Below are 14,923 nucleotides of genomic sequence, written 5' to 3'. Positions count from 1 at the left end.
CAGTGGTTAGAATGCAGTATTCCAGGCTAACTCTGTCCACAGCCTGGAGTTTGATCCTGATGGGGCTCAAGGTTGTTTCAGCCTTCCATCCTTCCAACGTTAGTAAAATGAGAACCCAGATTGTCAGGGACAAATGCTGACATTCTAAAACGCCCAGAGAATGCTGTAAAGCATTTGGGGGCAGTATATAAGTCTAAGTGCAATTGCTACTGATATATAGTTGTAGGCAATTCTTTACTCAGGCTGCATCTTCATGAAATCTCATTATGCATTCACAGTAAGGTCACAGTGTAAACACAGGGGGAGAAACAGTGGTTAGAATATGTTAGAAATTGCTAGTGCAGAAATTAGTTTCTGATGAAAGGCGATGTTTCTATAAATATCAATGTTCACAGAGCAAATCTGGATTTATGCAATTCTGCAATACCTTCATTGGATACGTCATATATTTCTGAAGTCCTGTCCTATCAAATTCAGCATTTGGTTGGCTTGTATTCATAAAAATTGCATTTTCAGTCAAATTTCTGTAAAAGACATTTAAAATGATTAAATGTAAGGCTGCCTTGGCTTCTGCAACAAACTATGGAAAAGAACTAAATACGCAGAAAAGAATTATAAGCATCCATTCAGAATACCTTTTATAAAATGCATTTTTGCCAAATAATGTTTCTTCTGCGATAATTATCTGAAAATGAAGTATATCTTCTCATCAGGAGTGTGCATTTTAAGCATTCAAAAGACACTTTTGAATGGATTCCATGGATGAGAATGCTCCAGGGGAAAACAACTCAAGAGGCTTAGGAAATTCTGAAAAGTGAGATAATAAAGGCCCAATCTAGCACAATACCAATAAAGAGGAAAAATAACAGCTCTCAAAAGAAACCAACATGGCTGCATAAAGAACTTTCTGATCAATTGAAAGATAAAAAGGACAAGTATAGAAAATGGAAAGAGGGACACATAGACTATGTCAGAATATCAGCAAATAGCCGGAGCCTGCAAAGATGATGAAGCCTGCAAAATTAACTAAGGCTTGCAACCAAAGTCAAAAATAACAAAAAGAGCTTCTTTCAACATGTAAAAAACAAGAAAAAGGTGAAGGAAATGATTGGTCCATTAGTGGGTGAAAGGGGCAAGAAGGTGACAAGCAACAGGGAGAAAGCAAAACTATTTAACTCGTTTTTCGCATCTGTCTTTACACAAAGGGAAAAAAACAGGCCAACCTATCAAAAATAGTGCCATAAAAAACAAAATAGAAATACAAGTTAAGATAGGCAAGAAAACACCTGTCCAGCCTAGAAGAGTTCAAATCACCAGGACCAGATGAATTACACCCCAAGGTTCTTAAGGAACTGGCAGATGTGATCTCAGAACCACTGAACTATATTTTTCAGAGATCCTGGAGCACTGGGGAACTACCAGAGGACTGGAAAACAGCTGATGTAGTTCCCATCTTCAAAAAAGGGGTGGAAAAGGACCCAGGAAATTACAGACCTATCAGCCTGACCTCAATACCTGGGAAGATTCTGGAAAAGATAATCAAACAACGAATCAACGAACACCTAGAGGCAAACAAAGTCATTACTAAAAGCCAACACAGGTTTGTCAAAAATAGATCATGCCAGACAAATCTTATTGCATTCTTTGACCAAGTGACAAAATTAGTGGACCAGAGGAATGCTGTGGATATAATTTACTTGGACTTCAGTAAGGCATTTGACAAAGTAGACCACAACCTACTATTTGAGAAGATAGAAAAATGTGGGTTAGACAGCATCACCACCAGATGGATCCGTAGTGGCTGACCAGCTGTACTCAGCATGTGGTCCTCAACGGAAATGCATCTACATGGAGGGAAGTGTGTAGTGGGGTGCCCCAGGGCTCTGTTCTGGGCCCAGTGCTCTTCAACATCTTCATCAACGATCTGGACGAGGGGATGGGGAACTCATCAAATTTGCAGATGACACCAAGCTGGCAGGAATAGCCAACACTCCAGAAGATAGGCTTAGGATACAGGAGGATCTGGACAGACTTGAACACTGGGCGCTATCTAACAAAATGAAATTCAGTGGTGAAAAAAATAAGGTTCTACATTTAGGCAAGAAAAACCAAATGTACAGGTATAGTATAGGGGGTACCTTGCTCAATAGTAGTAACTGTGAGAGGGATCTCGGAGTCCTAGTGGACAATCATTTAAATATGAGCCAGCAGTGTGTTGCAGCTGCCAAAAAAGCCAACACAGTGCTAGGCTGCATTAACAGAGGGATAGAATCAAGATCATGTGAAGTATTAATACCACTTTACAATGCCTTGGTAAGGCCACACTTGGAATACTGCATCCAGTTTTGGTCACCAAGATGTAAAAAAGATGTTGAGACTCTAGAAAGAGTACAGAGAAGAGCAACAAAGATTAGGGGACTGGAGGCTAAAACATATAAGGAACGGTTGCTGGAATTGGATATGTCTAGTTTAACAAAGAGAAGGACGAGGGGCGACATGATAGCAGTGTTCCAATATCTCAGGGGCTGCCACAAAGAAGAGGGAGTCAAGCTATTTTCCAAAGCGCCTGAAGGCAGGACAAGGAGCAACGGGTGGAAGCTAACCAAAGAGAGAAGCAACCTAGAACTAAGGAGAAACTTCCTGACAGTTAGAACAATTAACCAGTGGAACAACTTGCCTCCAGAAGCGGTGAATGCACTAACACTGGAAGTTTTGAAGAAGAAACCGGGCAGCCATTTGTCTGAAATGATATAGGGTTTCCTGCCTGAGCAGGCGGTTAGAGTAGATGACCTCCAAGGTCCCTTCCAACTTTATCATCATTATTATTTTCTGTATTCTTGAGGATCTTTTTGTTTCATAATCATTTTGCTATACATTAAATATGAATTCGCTACTTCAAACTAGTCTTTGGTGTCTCAGTTTGTTCTGGTTCTCATACTTCTTTTCTGCTTTTCATTTCACTTTATTTTCTGTGTTTCATATTATTAGTAGGTTATATATACTTTAAATATTTACAGGCAGAAGTGAATGCATCTTGAATTCATCTTGAATCTAATACTGAATCTTTAATCCATACTGATGAATACTTGCTTAAGTAGGTGGCATCAAAAATAACATTAACAGTGTAAACCTAAACCTAAATCAACAGTGGCTGCCCTTCTTGGAGTTGGGGCCATATTTTTATACAGCATGACATTTGTACACAGATTATTTTCTCATCCTCTCAATTTCCTCAAGAAATTGAGAAGTGGAGACCCATATGAATTCTGGTCTCACTGTAGTCCACTTACATAATATTATATTTTCTGTAATCTTTTTAAAAAATATCCTGGCATTTCACTTTCACTTTTTCTTCTTCTTTTTTTGCTAAAATGAGTCAGGAATTGTGGAATTCTACTTGGTTGATTTCTTCTGTAACGGTTTTAAAATTAAATTACCATGTAATGTTAATAATAAATAGATTTTGTACAGTGAATAGTTTAATCTGTCCCATGCAATAATAATTCTTAAAACTTTTATACATTTACTCTGTTAGTTTATCACAGCCAGAATCCTTACTAGGATGAGAAATATAAACTTACCCACTCAACTGAAATAATCTACATATGACAGAAATGTAAAACAGCATAATTTCTCCATATTGAAAATAAAATGGTATCTTTTTATTTCCTTTGAGCTATGATAAAGTATTTATATTATGCACTGAATTTTCTTTCTAAAATTAAGCATGTGAATGTATGTCTTCTGAACTTCTAGTCCCACTGACTATCTAGCTGCAGGATATGCTGTCTCTTATCTAACCATTGCCATGGCAGCATCTCTTAGTCAGTCTCCCAAGGCCTGTCCCACATACTATTATAGAAGAGAATTAGAGGGGTGTGTTTAAGTGAGGAAATAAACTTATTAAACCTTTTGAACTCCTGATATCTGAGGTTATAATTCTTTCCTACTATTAATTATTGGGACTGCTCTTCGAGTTAGTAATTCCTCAAACTTCCATTAAAGTTTGATGTGGGTTTGAGTTAATTAAGCCACATCTATTAATTCCCTACACCTATTTTACTCTAAGTATTAGAGAACCAATGCTCCTAAGATGTTTTAGTTTAGCAGTCCAGCATAGTCATTAAATAGATCTACTGTGAGTTTTAAATATAACTTTGAGAACAAATAGCAGACAAAATACATATCACCAACCTGTTGACATAGTGCTGTGTATGTGAAGTTTCTAATACATCTTCCAGTCTTTTTTGTTTGGTAGCTCTTTCTATGTCCACGTTCTCTCTCAATTTATTTCTTTTTTTGGTCTTTAAAAATGCAATACAGTGCAAATGTATGTATTAAAATTAAAGTATATTTTAGAAAATAACAACACTTGCACAGTACTAAGCTAGCAGATAACAAATTCCATCCTAGTGGGTGTTATTTGTTTAGTAAAATATACATGTTTTTTTAAAAAAAGAAAAATGAAAATAAGAATATTTTAACTTGGCTCTTTATTATCATTCTAACTAATACTATAAAAAAAAATTCTTCAATCATTTCTGATTTTTGGAGACTGCCTGGACATGTCTTTGCAGTTTTCTTGCCAAGGTTTTACAGAAGTGGTTTGCCATTGCCTTATTCCTAGGGCTGAAAGTAAATGACTGGCCCAATGTTACCCAGCTGGTTTTGAATTCAAGGCAAGATTCACAGTGTCACAGTTCCTAGCTTGATATCTTAGCCTTTACACCACACTGGCTCTCAATACTATATGTATCTTTTCACAATACTATGATAATTTTTTTTTAACATTTCCTCTACTCCAACTTTCAGAGTTATAAATAAGCCCTCAGAGAAATAATATTTTGGTTTCTTTTCCTTAATAAGGTAGGGAAACTATAAGTTTTCTGTTGGCAGGCAGTTGTCTAATCATAGACAATCACTTCTTCTACTCTTTACATCTTGTGAGCATTAATGTTTTGGTTTCAGCAATATAATAGATCCAGTCATCTAAAGAACGAAACAGAATTTTGTTTATTAATAATTTTAATTAAATCCCACACTGAATGTTCTGCAAACTGGCTACATCCCTGGTACATTCTCACTTCTTTACTACTGATCTCCAGGCCAACTTTTGGCATCCAAACAAAACTTTTCTGGAATCAACTAGGAATAAGCTTAACCCTATCTTGGATCCTTTTCTGCCCAGAACATTACATGGTCAATGGGGCTTACTCCCAATGTGCAACTAAAATACAGATCTATGAGAAGTAGTTCAAATAGTACATACAGCAAAGCAAGACTAATATATAAAAGAATTATATCAGAAAGTAAATGTGTGTCAGAGATTTATCACATGCCTAGTATTTATCAAATGAACTGTCTGTATGTAAATGACTACCTTGGAATTACAATATTCTGGTGGATGATATGATCATGTTCCACCAAAAGATAAAGCCATTTACATATGAAGTGGCCATATAGAGCATGGCATTTGAAATGTTTCTTTTTTTTTCTCCTGAATTTACAATGTCTAGAACTGAGGAAATGTTGTTCAAACAATAACTTAAGAGCAACAAGACCCAGAATTGAAGGCATTAATTTTGTAAGGCTTCAAAAAGTAACAATCCTTTTTTTTTATTGAAAAGGAACAAAGGCCTTTTGATTTGAAAGACAGATTTAGCATTTGAATAGGGTCTGACGTCTACATTTTCAATCATGGCTAATGTCAGATAAAAAGTAACCGAAGTCAGAATAAAACTAAATTTTATTCAATATAATGTGTTATATCCCTTAACAAAATAATCATATTAACTCCATTTGTTTTATTTCCAATATATTCAATTATCTATTTCTGCCGTATAAAAGTTATAATTTTAGTCAAAGTTACAGTTTAGCAGCAAGTTGTGGACAATTTTGGGAATCCACCTAAGACTTGCAGCACCTCTGATATAGTGAATTTATTTTGAAGTACAGTCATAATCTAGATACATTTCCTCTTCCCATTTTATTTAGATATGAATTCCAATGGGCACTTATAACCTTTTTCGTAAATCGTTTTATTTTTCAAACATTGGGAGGCAATACTCACGGAGTTACAGAAATCCTTATATTCTCCTTCACCTAAAATGTATAAAATGCTTCAAGATAAAATCAGCAATAGATTAACAAATTTATACATAAAATATCACACAAATGATCTACAAAAATATGAATAGCAAAAACTGTGACTAAATATTCTTAGACTCCCCCTAGAAAAAAGGTAATATATTCATACTTTACCTTAATATTCTTACTTTAAAAATGAATGAACTTCAATAGCTTTTATTCATAATGCACTCCTTAAAAATTAAGTTTCATTCTAAGTTCTAAGAACATTCTCAGATGAATATGAATACTATCAAGCTAAAATTTTCTTGGATACATATGGGAGAAAAGGTTTGAATAAAGATAAGTTTATATTACAGAATCAAATTTCTATACTGATGTTTTAAATTGTTCCATATTTTTATACACTTCATTGTTTAAGATATCAAGCAAATCCAGAAAATATCCTCTAAAATTCATTAATAAACACAAGATCAAAATATTACAGGTTATCATAGTGAAATAACTAATTATACTGGAATCTTGATTTTAAAATCTTGCATCATGAAAAATAACAGTGTCAAAAGAATATTAATGGAGGTAGGATGATCAACTACAGTTTCTTGAATTCTTCTGGGTAATCCATTACAATAAATGCAAATATGTATTCATGTATTCATATTGAGAACACTCACTATATTGTAATACTGACACTTTGAGATTAAAAAAACTAATTTGCTATGTGATTCTGTTTTTTCCTAGTACAGAATGAACTGGGTTGGGTAGGGTAGCACACAAAATTCAGATTCAATAAATTGTGTCAGGCTTAAGGACAGAAGATAGTTTCAGTAGAAATTTATTGTCTTGCTATGATGAAAAGCCCAGATTTGAGATTGTAATCCGCCCTATGAGAAAGAGGAATTGTTAATACAAGTTATTTTATTTTCAGTTGACATGCAAAGAAAATAGTATGATGTACATCATTACTTATTCTCACACAAACAAATCTTCAGCATTTTTATAGTCCTGGAATATCAAATGTGCTGGAGGCAATTTTTTAAAAACTTCTGAACTTACCTTCACATTTATTTTGCTTGCATGAATTTAATTCGACATAAATAGTGCACACAAATGGATAAGGAGTAAGAAATTCATCACCATGCATAAACCTCAAATCTGAAACTCTTTCCCACTTATTTAAATCTGAACAGCATTCTTAAGGTGCAATACAGTCAGTAAAAGGAATAATACAATTATTGTTATTATTGTATATTCAACTTAGCCCCATAGTGGCAAAAATAAAATAACAATGCCTACCATTAATATAAAGTAGACAGAAAAGTAATATTTGCACGTCCTTACAAAAACTACTGAAGTTCATCTTATTTATTTGTATAAGAGCATTTCAGGTAGTTAAAAGAAACAGAATTTGCTATGTGGTTAATTTAGAGAAGTAACTGAAGAATGACATACTTTAATTTTTTAACTGATGAATATGTTGTGTAAGCAAGTCTCATTTCTAGTTTCCACTCTTTCAACACTATTTCTGTTATCTCACTCCAATGGTGATTGGAAGCACCAAATACTACAACTTTTGGAGCTTGTTTTTCCAAGTCAGTGTTACTAGTACCGGTAGTTAATTCTGGTATAACAGGAATGGAGAAAGAAAAAAATAGGAATAAAAGTCAAGATTATTGCTAGTGCAGAAGCAACATTTAGGGCTCTTTCTCACAGCTGAGGTGAAATGCTATTCACTGATCCTTAAGCTGGCACAAAATAAGCTAATTAATAATATTACCCTACTGTCAACTGTTATTCTGTCACACTAACAAGAATGGCAGTTTATTTATTAATAAGCATCACCAGTCACTCTACTTAATATGGGATGGGAATGATGGCCTGACTGAGGATGGCTGTTTTCAATAGCAAGTTTACATCTGTCAAATTGCCCAATCGAAATGCAGCAAGGGCTAAGGAGGAATACAGAATGAAATGAGATAGAATTATACAAATAGTCTTCCTCTGTGCCTGGTACCTGTTGATCAGGATACATCTGAACAGGGGCAGAACATTTTCATTAGAGAATGCAACCTGTGCTTAAAAATATCTTGGCTGACAGGTGAATTGAAGCTGAAGGGAATGACTGGAAACAAATGTGTTCCACCCTTCTTTAAGGCAGTAAGGCAATGGTGATGCTGGCAACAAGTGAACAAGGAATCCACTTCTGACTTCATGCCCAGCAGCACTTAGAAGTAGATGCAGGAAGGCCATGGAGAACACATGCGCTAGAGCAGCTTCCAAATTAACACAATTGTAATTGCCCATAGTAACCACAGTACCACAAAGGCCTGTAGTGCTAACAAAGCAAGAATAAGGAGGAAAAGTAGCACCCCACTATTACCAAAGGCAACTATAACCTTGGTGCATTGCAGCACTAGCCTCAAGAACTTTAACTACATGAGATATGGTCCCATAAGCACTGATTGGACAGTTGTAGCATTCATGCATGAGTCCTCAAAAATAGCAAAAGTCATAAAAGCAGTAAACAATATAGTCCCATAAAAGCCCATATCAGCAGAAGTAGCAGAAAACCTGCTTTCACTTAGTGGTGACACAACTGGCAGGTCACAGCTAACCAAAACCAGTATTCTTTCCAGGTACCTTCTGTATAGCACAGGACTAGCTCTCTTTCAAAAAGTACTAACCTCGTTAAAAAAAATTGTAGCACTCTTTGTGAAATATCAAACAATTACTATGGAAAATATCATCCAGGTATTATGCAGTCAGATGCCTCTAGTCTTCCCTGAAGACCAATTCAAGATGATCAAGAGAAGCATCCATAGACTAGAGGGAAGAGGTCATGCTCCAAATAGCTTAAATTAGACCTCAGGACTTGAGGGGATCCCAACCCTAGACCACATCAGCAAACAAAGGATGAGAGAAGGGTGCCGGATCATATCCATAGGACAAAATATCCACAGGAAAGGAAAAATATCACTGTTAAACAGGAATGGCAAAGGATGACTTTAAGATGCCTCAGATATGGGTTAGGGATGGGGATAAGACAATATCATGAGGATTTAAAGGGGGGGAAAGTATTTGTGAAACAAAGGAGAAATTATGAAGAAATTATGAAGGGATAGAAACTTGGTATTTTTAGATTCAGTCAACTTCAGTGACTATAGGAGATTGTTTTAATGGGTACATATATCATCTGTGTCAATTCCACTCTATTTTTACCTTAACTCAAAGTGAATGTACCATTTTTAAAAAATTCACCATGAATGTATAACAGAATTTTTCAAACCAGAAAATTATATTCCTACTCTATTATAAAAATACCTTATTACCTATTAAAAGAGCCACATGTCTTTAAATTGATCATATTTACCCTTACTAATCAAATTATATTCCATTTGGCCAAAGATTATTCTTTTTCTCAATTCTACATTGCTGTTTATATTTTTTTCCTTCTCTGTACTCTGATATGTCTTGTTGGTGTTGATTGCTTGCTGAGACAAATAACTCTTATCTGTTAATGTTATTATTTATCTTTGTTCCCAATTTAACTACTATATACATCATCACAGAAATGTGTAATGTTTCCAGGTTTTCTAGATTAAAACTGTTAGCATTCCTAGTTCATAGTACTGAGTACCTTGACAATACCATTAAGGGTTTTTCCCTCTATGATGTGGGCAGAGTCACATATATGGTCCTGATATCAGGCTGGTTGTATAAATCCCATATTCAAATTATTGCACACCAATGAAAGGATACATGGAAATATGATCAAGTGTTCAGTCGTAAAAGGGCATAGACTATCAAGGTTTCCAAGTACTACACGAATAGCATCCTGAAAGATTTAAAGAGAGATCTGAAATTAGTACATAAATTTATGATAATTAAACAGGGACTAGTTTAGCTAGAGTGTTCATGCAAAATTGTTCTTATTCTTTAGTTTAAATCTAATAATTGCCAATAAATCAACTTTCTTCCTTCCTCCAAAAACAGGATACTCTTAACACCGAGAGTAAAAAAAGTTCAACAAACTAAGATAGTTGTCTGAACTCTGAACATACTGTAAAATTGGTAACATACTACATATTAGATATCTCTCATGCTACATACTGAACATACTAATACCTCTCTAAACTCTGAACACACTAAATATTTCTCTGAAATAGGTAACTTATTTTACTAAAAATTATAATGATACATTAAATCTACTTGGATCTTGATCAATAAGACAATAATTAAGAGATATTAATGCAACATTTACATACCATACCTGGCTTGACATAGGTATTTCCAAAAGTTATTTGTAAGTTATAAGTATTTATTTAAAAACAAAACAAATAGTTATTCAAAGAAACCACAGAAAATAAGATGCAAATATAATCATTGTGACATTGCCCATATCAAGAAATTCTGTAGTAGATTCCATGGATTACAGAACCATTTTGGGGGTAAGTCCTCTAAATTAATTCCCAAACAAGTATAAAGTCTAAGAATCAGCATGATTTGAATAAAGATAACCTCTACTGATTTCCCAAAGCAAAAAGGATTAAATCTAAATTCCACATTCCCTACCTGATACTTTTTGATATAAACAAATGTTTATTTCATATCTCACCTGTAGCTCCTTACTGACAATGCTTTCATCAAGGTTAGTATTAACACTGAAAAAAATGTAATAGAAGATAACTGCAGAAAGTGAACAAGTATTCAAACTGTCATTAGTTCAGACTAAAGATCCATAGTTCTCTTAGGCTGTATCTATAATGCACATTTTGTGCTACAGTTACTTGGCTGTTTATGCATTCATTCATTTTTTTTCTTCCAGCCTAAACTCAAGGAAGTTACTAGAATTTTTCCTCTTTTTTATTTACATTAGTCAATTAATTATTCTGTATAAATTTTGGATGAAAAAATTGTTGGCCAGATTAAAAAATGTACTGAAAATTCAGAATTAAAAATATTAGATAGAGTGCTGGCTGAGTAGGATAACAGATGTGTTGTAAAGTTATACTTTTTTATATTTCTTGCTAATGCCATCTGGGCAATAAAGCTATGATTTATTCTAAGAGCCTATATTAGGACTTATTTACTGGCGATACGAGAGGCAAAATGTTCGCATTTTTCCGCACTTATTGCGCCTGCAGAATCTCGCCCCACCGCCCTGTTTAGGGTGACCCGTTCCCTACTTAATGTTCGGGAAGCTGGGGAGCCCTTACAGGGTAGAGCGGAGAAATTTGTGCAATTCCTATCAGACAAAATCGCTCGGATTCGGACAGACCTAGACTCCGATTGGGCAGGGCCTTCTGAGATGACTGGGGCAGGTCTTAGCTCAGTTTTATGGGATGAATTTGAGTCTGTGACCGCTGAGGATGTTGACAGAGCGGTGGGAGCAATGAGCGCCTCCACTTGTTTATTGGACCCATGTCCTTCCTGGTTGGTCTCGGCTGCCAAGGAGGTGACACGAGGCTGGCTCCAGGTGTTGATCAACGCTTCGTTGAGGGAGGGGTATTTCCCGCAATCCCTGAAGGAGGCGGTTGTGAGGCCCCTGCTCAAGAAGCCTACCCTGGACCCGGCTGATTTAAATAACTTCCGTCCAGTTTCCAATCTCCCCTTTGTGGGGAAGGTTGTAGAGAGAGTGGTGACGCTCCAGCTCCAACGGTCTCTGGATGAAGCAGATTATCTAGACCCTTTTCAATCTGGCTTCAGGCCCGGCTTCAGCACAGAAACCGCTTTGGTCGCGCTGATGGATGATCTCTGGCGGGCCCGAGACAGGGGTTATTCCTCTGTCTTGGTGCTACTTGACCTCTCCGCGGCTTTTGATACCATCGATCATGGTATCCTTTTGCGACGACTCGAAGGGGTGGGAGTGGGAGGCACTGTTTTACGGTGGTTCTCCTCCTACCTCTCTGGCCTGTCACAATCAGTATTGGTGGGAGGGCAGAGGTCAACCCCAAGGCCCCTTGAATGCGGCGTGCCACAGGGGTCGGTCCTCTCTCCCCTCCTATTTAACATTTATATGAAGCCGCTGGGTGAGATCATCAGACAGCACGGGGTGAGGTTTCATCAGTATGCTGATGATACCCAGTTATATATCTCCTCCCCGAGCTCTCTCAGTGAAGTGGCCGATGTGATGGGCCGTTGCCTCGAAGCCGTGAGGATCTGGATGGGGGTTAACAGACTCAGGCTCAATCCTGACAAGACCGAGTGGCTTTGGATGTTGCCTCCCAAGGATCACATTGACTGTCCAGTGTTGACTCTTGCGGGGGAAAATATACCCCCTTCGGAGCGGGTTCGCAACTTGGGTGTCCTCCTTGATCCACAGCTGAATTTGGAACATCAATAGACGGCTGTGGCTGGGAGGACCTTTGCACAAGTTCGCCTGCTGCACCAGTTGCGACTCTACCTGGACCGGGAGGCTCTCCTTAAAGTCACTCACGCCCTTGTCACCTCATGTCTGGACTACTGCAACGCGCTCTACATGGGGCTACCCTTGAAAAGTATTCGGAGACTACAGTTGGTCCAGAATGCAGCCGCGCGAGTGATAGTGGGTGCTCCTCGATACACCCACATTACACCTATCCTCCGTGAGCTGCACTGGTTGCCTATTGGTCTTCAGGTCCAATTCAAGGTGTTGGTCATTACCTTTAAAGCCCTATATGGCTCAGGGCCAGGCTATTTGCGAGACCGCCTACTACCTCATAGTTCCCTACGTCCAGTTAGATCCCACAGGCTGGGCCTCCTTCAGGCCCCGTCAGCCAAGCAGTGCCATTTGGCAGGGCCACGGAGGAGGGCCTTCTCTGTGATGGCACCCACGCTTTGGAACCAGCTCCCCCCGGAGATTAGGACTGCTCCCACCCTGTTGGTCTTCCGTAAGCTACTTAAGACCTGGCTTTTCCAGCAGGCCTAGGGTTTATGAAACCTGGCCCCTGGATGACTGTCTTTGCATTGTTTGTTTTGTTATGTTTTATGTGTTTTTTATTGTTAGCCGCCCAGAGTCCTTCGGGAGTGGGGCGGCTTATAAATTTTAAAAATAAAATAAATAATAAATAAATGATAACTCTTTTGCTAAATATCTGTACTTATATTATTTCAGTAATTCCTACAGCACCCTGTGTGGCAAGTAATGTAATTATCCCATATTACAGATGGAGTAATGAGACTGAAAGGATAATTTATCTAACGCTATAGAGTTCAGAAACAAAACTGGAATCAAAGATTTCCAGTTATACTTATTCTCTTCATCCTTACTGAAGAGCAGCCTAAATTTGTATCTTATTATTTCAAATATAATTCTTGAATTTTACAGGTTTAATTTGTCCTTTTTAGGTTCTGAATCAATATTTTTACTTTGTGGCTTTATTTTATTTCTGCTTTGTGACTGACAAATTTGAAGAATCTTAGATTAATAGAACTATCACACTTACCTAATTGTATTGCCATATTTGATCTTAAATTTGTATACATTCACACCAGCATGAAAAAACCTTGTCTCAGGCATTGGATATGTAAAAGGTTTCAAAGATGTGTGTTCTAAAGTCCAACCTGCTAATAAATAAATAATAAGAAACAATTTGTATTTCATTTTAAATCTGATGTTATTCATAGACAAAAAAATCTAGGATGATCAAATTTGATTTTTAAACTCTTTCTATAAGTTACTCTTTTATATGTAACAAAGATTAAAATATTTTAATATTTTATTAAATATTAACTATTATATTACATTTTCATTCATACATAGCTCGCAAGAACAACTGCTTTCTAAGAATGTTCATATTTTTTCTTTCTAATTCTTTTTATAAGTGAACAACAAATTAATATGAAAGGAAAATTAAGTTGATCTATATTCTCAAACTATTACTGGCAGGTCCAGGATCAACAAAGACAATTGTGTTATCTTAAATTTTAAGCCAGCAGTGTGCTAAGAAGATAAGTATTAAATTTTAAGTCATATTGTGATCTATGTGTAAGCTGAAATACTGCAGAATACTGTCTAAACTTTAATTTACTAAGAACCTCATCTAAGCTTTTGGTTCTTACATAAACAATAATCCAATATTTGATATTATAACAAAAAACTATATATTTTAGAGCACACAATATTTGTAGTTATTTTTCCAAAACAACTAAAAAAAGGCTTTTTCACTAAAATACTATATTATAGCAATTTGAGTACCATACAGAAATCTGAGCATGGAAATATATTAGTATATATTTAGTAGTCAATGATTTAAACAGTCACAAAGTAAAATATTTTAGCTTTCAAGAATTTTATCAGTCTGATTTATATGCCAAACAAGAGAAGTAATTCATAAAAGTCTGTATTTTCCTAATATGGTATAAGAAGAGGCAACAGATTTCAAGGGCTAGAATTGCTATGCTATGCAGAATTTACAAAAACTCTGGATACTTTTGTTGTTTTTTTCAGGGCTTCTGCACCTGAATAAAATATGCAGCTACCTTAAGAAAATTAACACAACTTTTATAGAAGCTGCACTTTTCAGGCTTGTGAGGGGGAAAAAAGGAGATCTTTTAATCATAGGAGAAACATGCTTGACCCCTATGGGGTCCAAAGCACTTTTTCCAAGTCCTATTTAAAGTGTGCATCCAGCCCAACTGAATACTGTACAATCTTTGGTACTCAGGCAACATATCTTAATATCCAGAGACAGGAAATAACAGTGGCTTTTCTCCTCTGAGAACTGCCAAACCTGGAACTGCTCAACACACCTTACAATTGCATGCAAGGACAAAGGAACATGTGATTGTTTTGCCACAGATAAACTGATGCTGTGAGATAAAGGTATCAAAGAAAATTATGAAACCAGATTTTTTT

The 14,923-nt window shown here is 36.3% G+C and overlaps 1 protein-coding gene across 5 annotated transcripts in view; it reads right to left on the bottom strand.

Moving 5' to 3' along the window:
• The window catches only part of MAJIN (membrane anchored junction protein), a 38,725-nt gene that overhangs the window by 3,577 nt on the left and 20,225 nt on the right, over window positions 1-14,923 (bottom strand). For 3 of the 5 annotated variants that reach the window (XM_039329346.1, XM_039329344.1, XM_039329348.1), the window contains 7 exons: window positions 13,512-13,632; window positions 10,703-10,748; window positions 9,847-9,922; window positions 7,144-7,269; window positions 6,071-6,102; window positions 4,195-4,304; window positions 428-524 (listed from right to left, as the gene is read on the bottom strand). In XM_039329346.1, coding sequence (XP_039185280.1) covers window positions 428-524; window positions 4,195-4,304; window positions 6,071-6,102; window positions 7,144-7,269; window positions 9,847-9,922; window positions 10,703-10,748; window positions 13,512-13,585 — 561 coding nt within the window. In that variant the 5' untranslated portion in view covers window positions 13,586-13,632. Of the gene's footprint in view, window positions 1-427; window positions 525-4,194; window positions 4,305-6,070; window positions 6,103-7,143; window positions 7,270-9,846; window positions 9,923-10,702; window positions 10,749-13,511; window positions 13,633-14,923 lie in introns of those variants that run through there. The other 2 variants (XM_039329347.1, XM_039329349.1) reach the window with 2 other exon arrangements.

This window comes from Crotalus tigris, unplaced genomic scaffold, assembly GCF_016545835.1.
Source record: "Crotalus tigris isolate CLP2741 ecotype Arizona unplaced genomic scaffold, ASM1654583v1 scf7180000024391.5723578, whole genome shotgun sequence".
NCBI classification, from domain to species: domain Eukaryota; kingdom Metazoa; phylum Chordata; class Lepidosauria; order Squamata; family Viperidae; genus Crotalus; species Crotalus tigris.
This window is presented reverse-complemented; position numbering and strand designations above follow the sequence as displayed.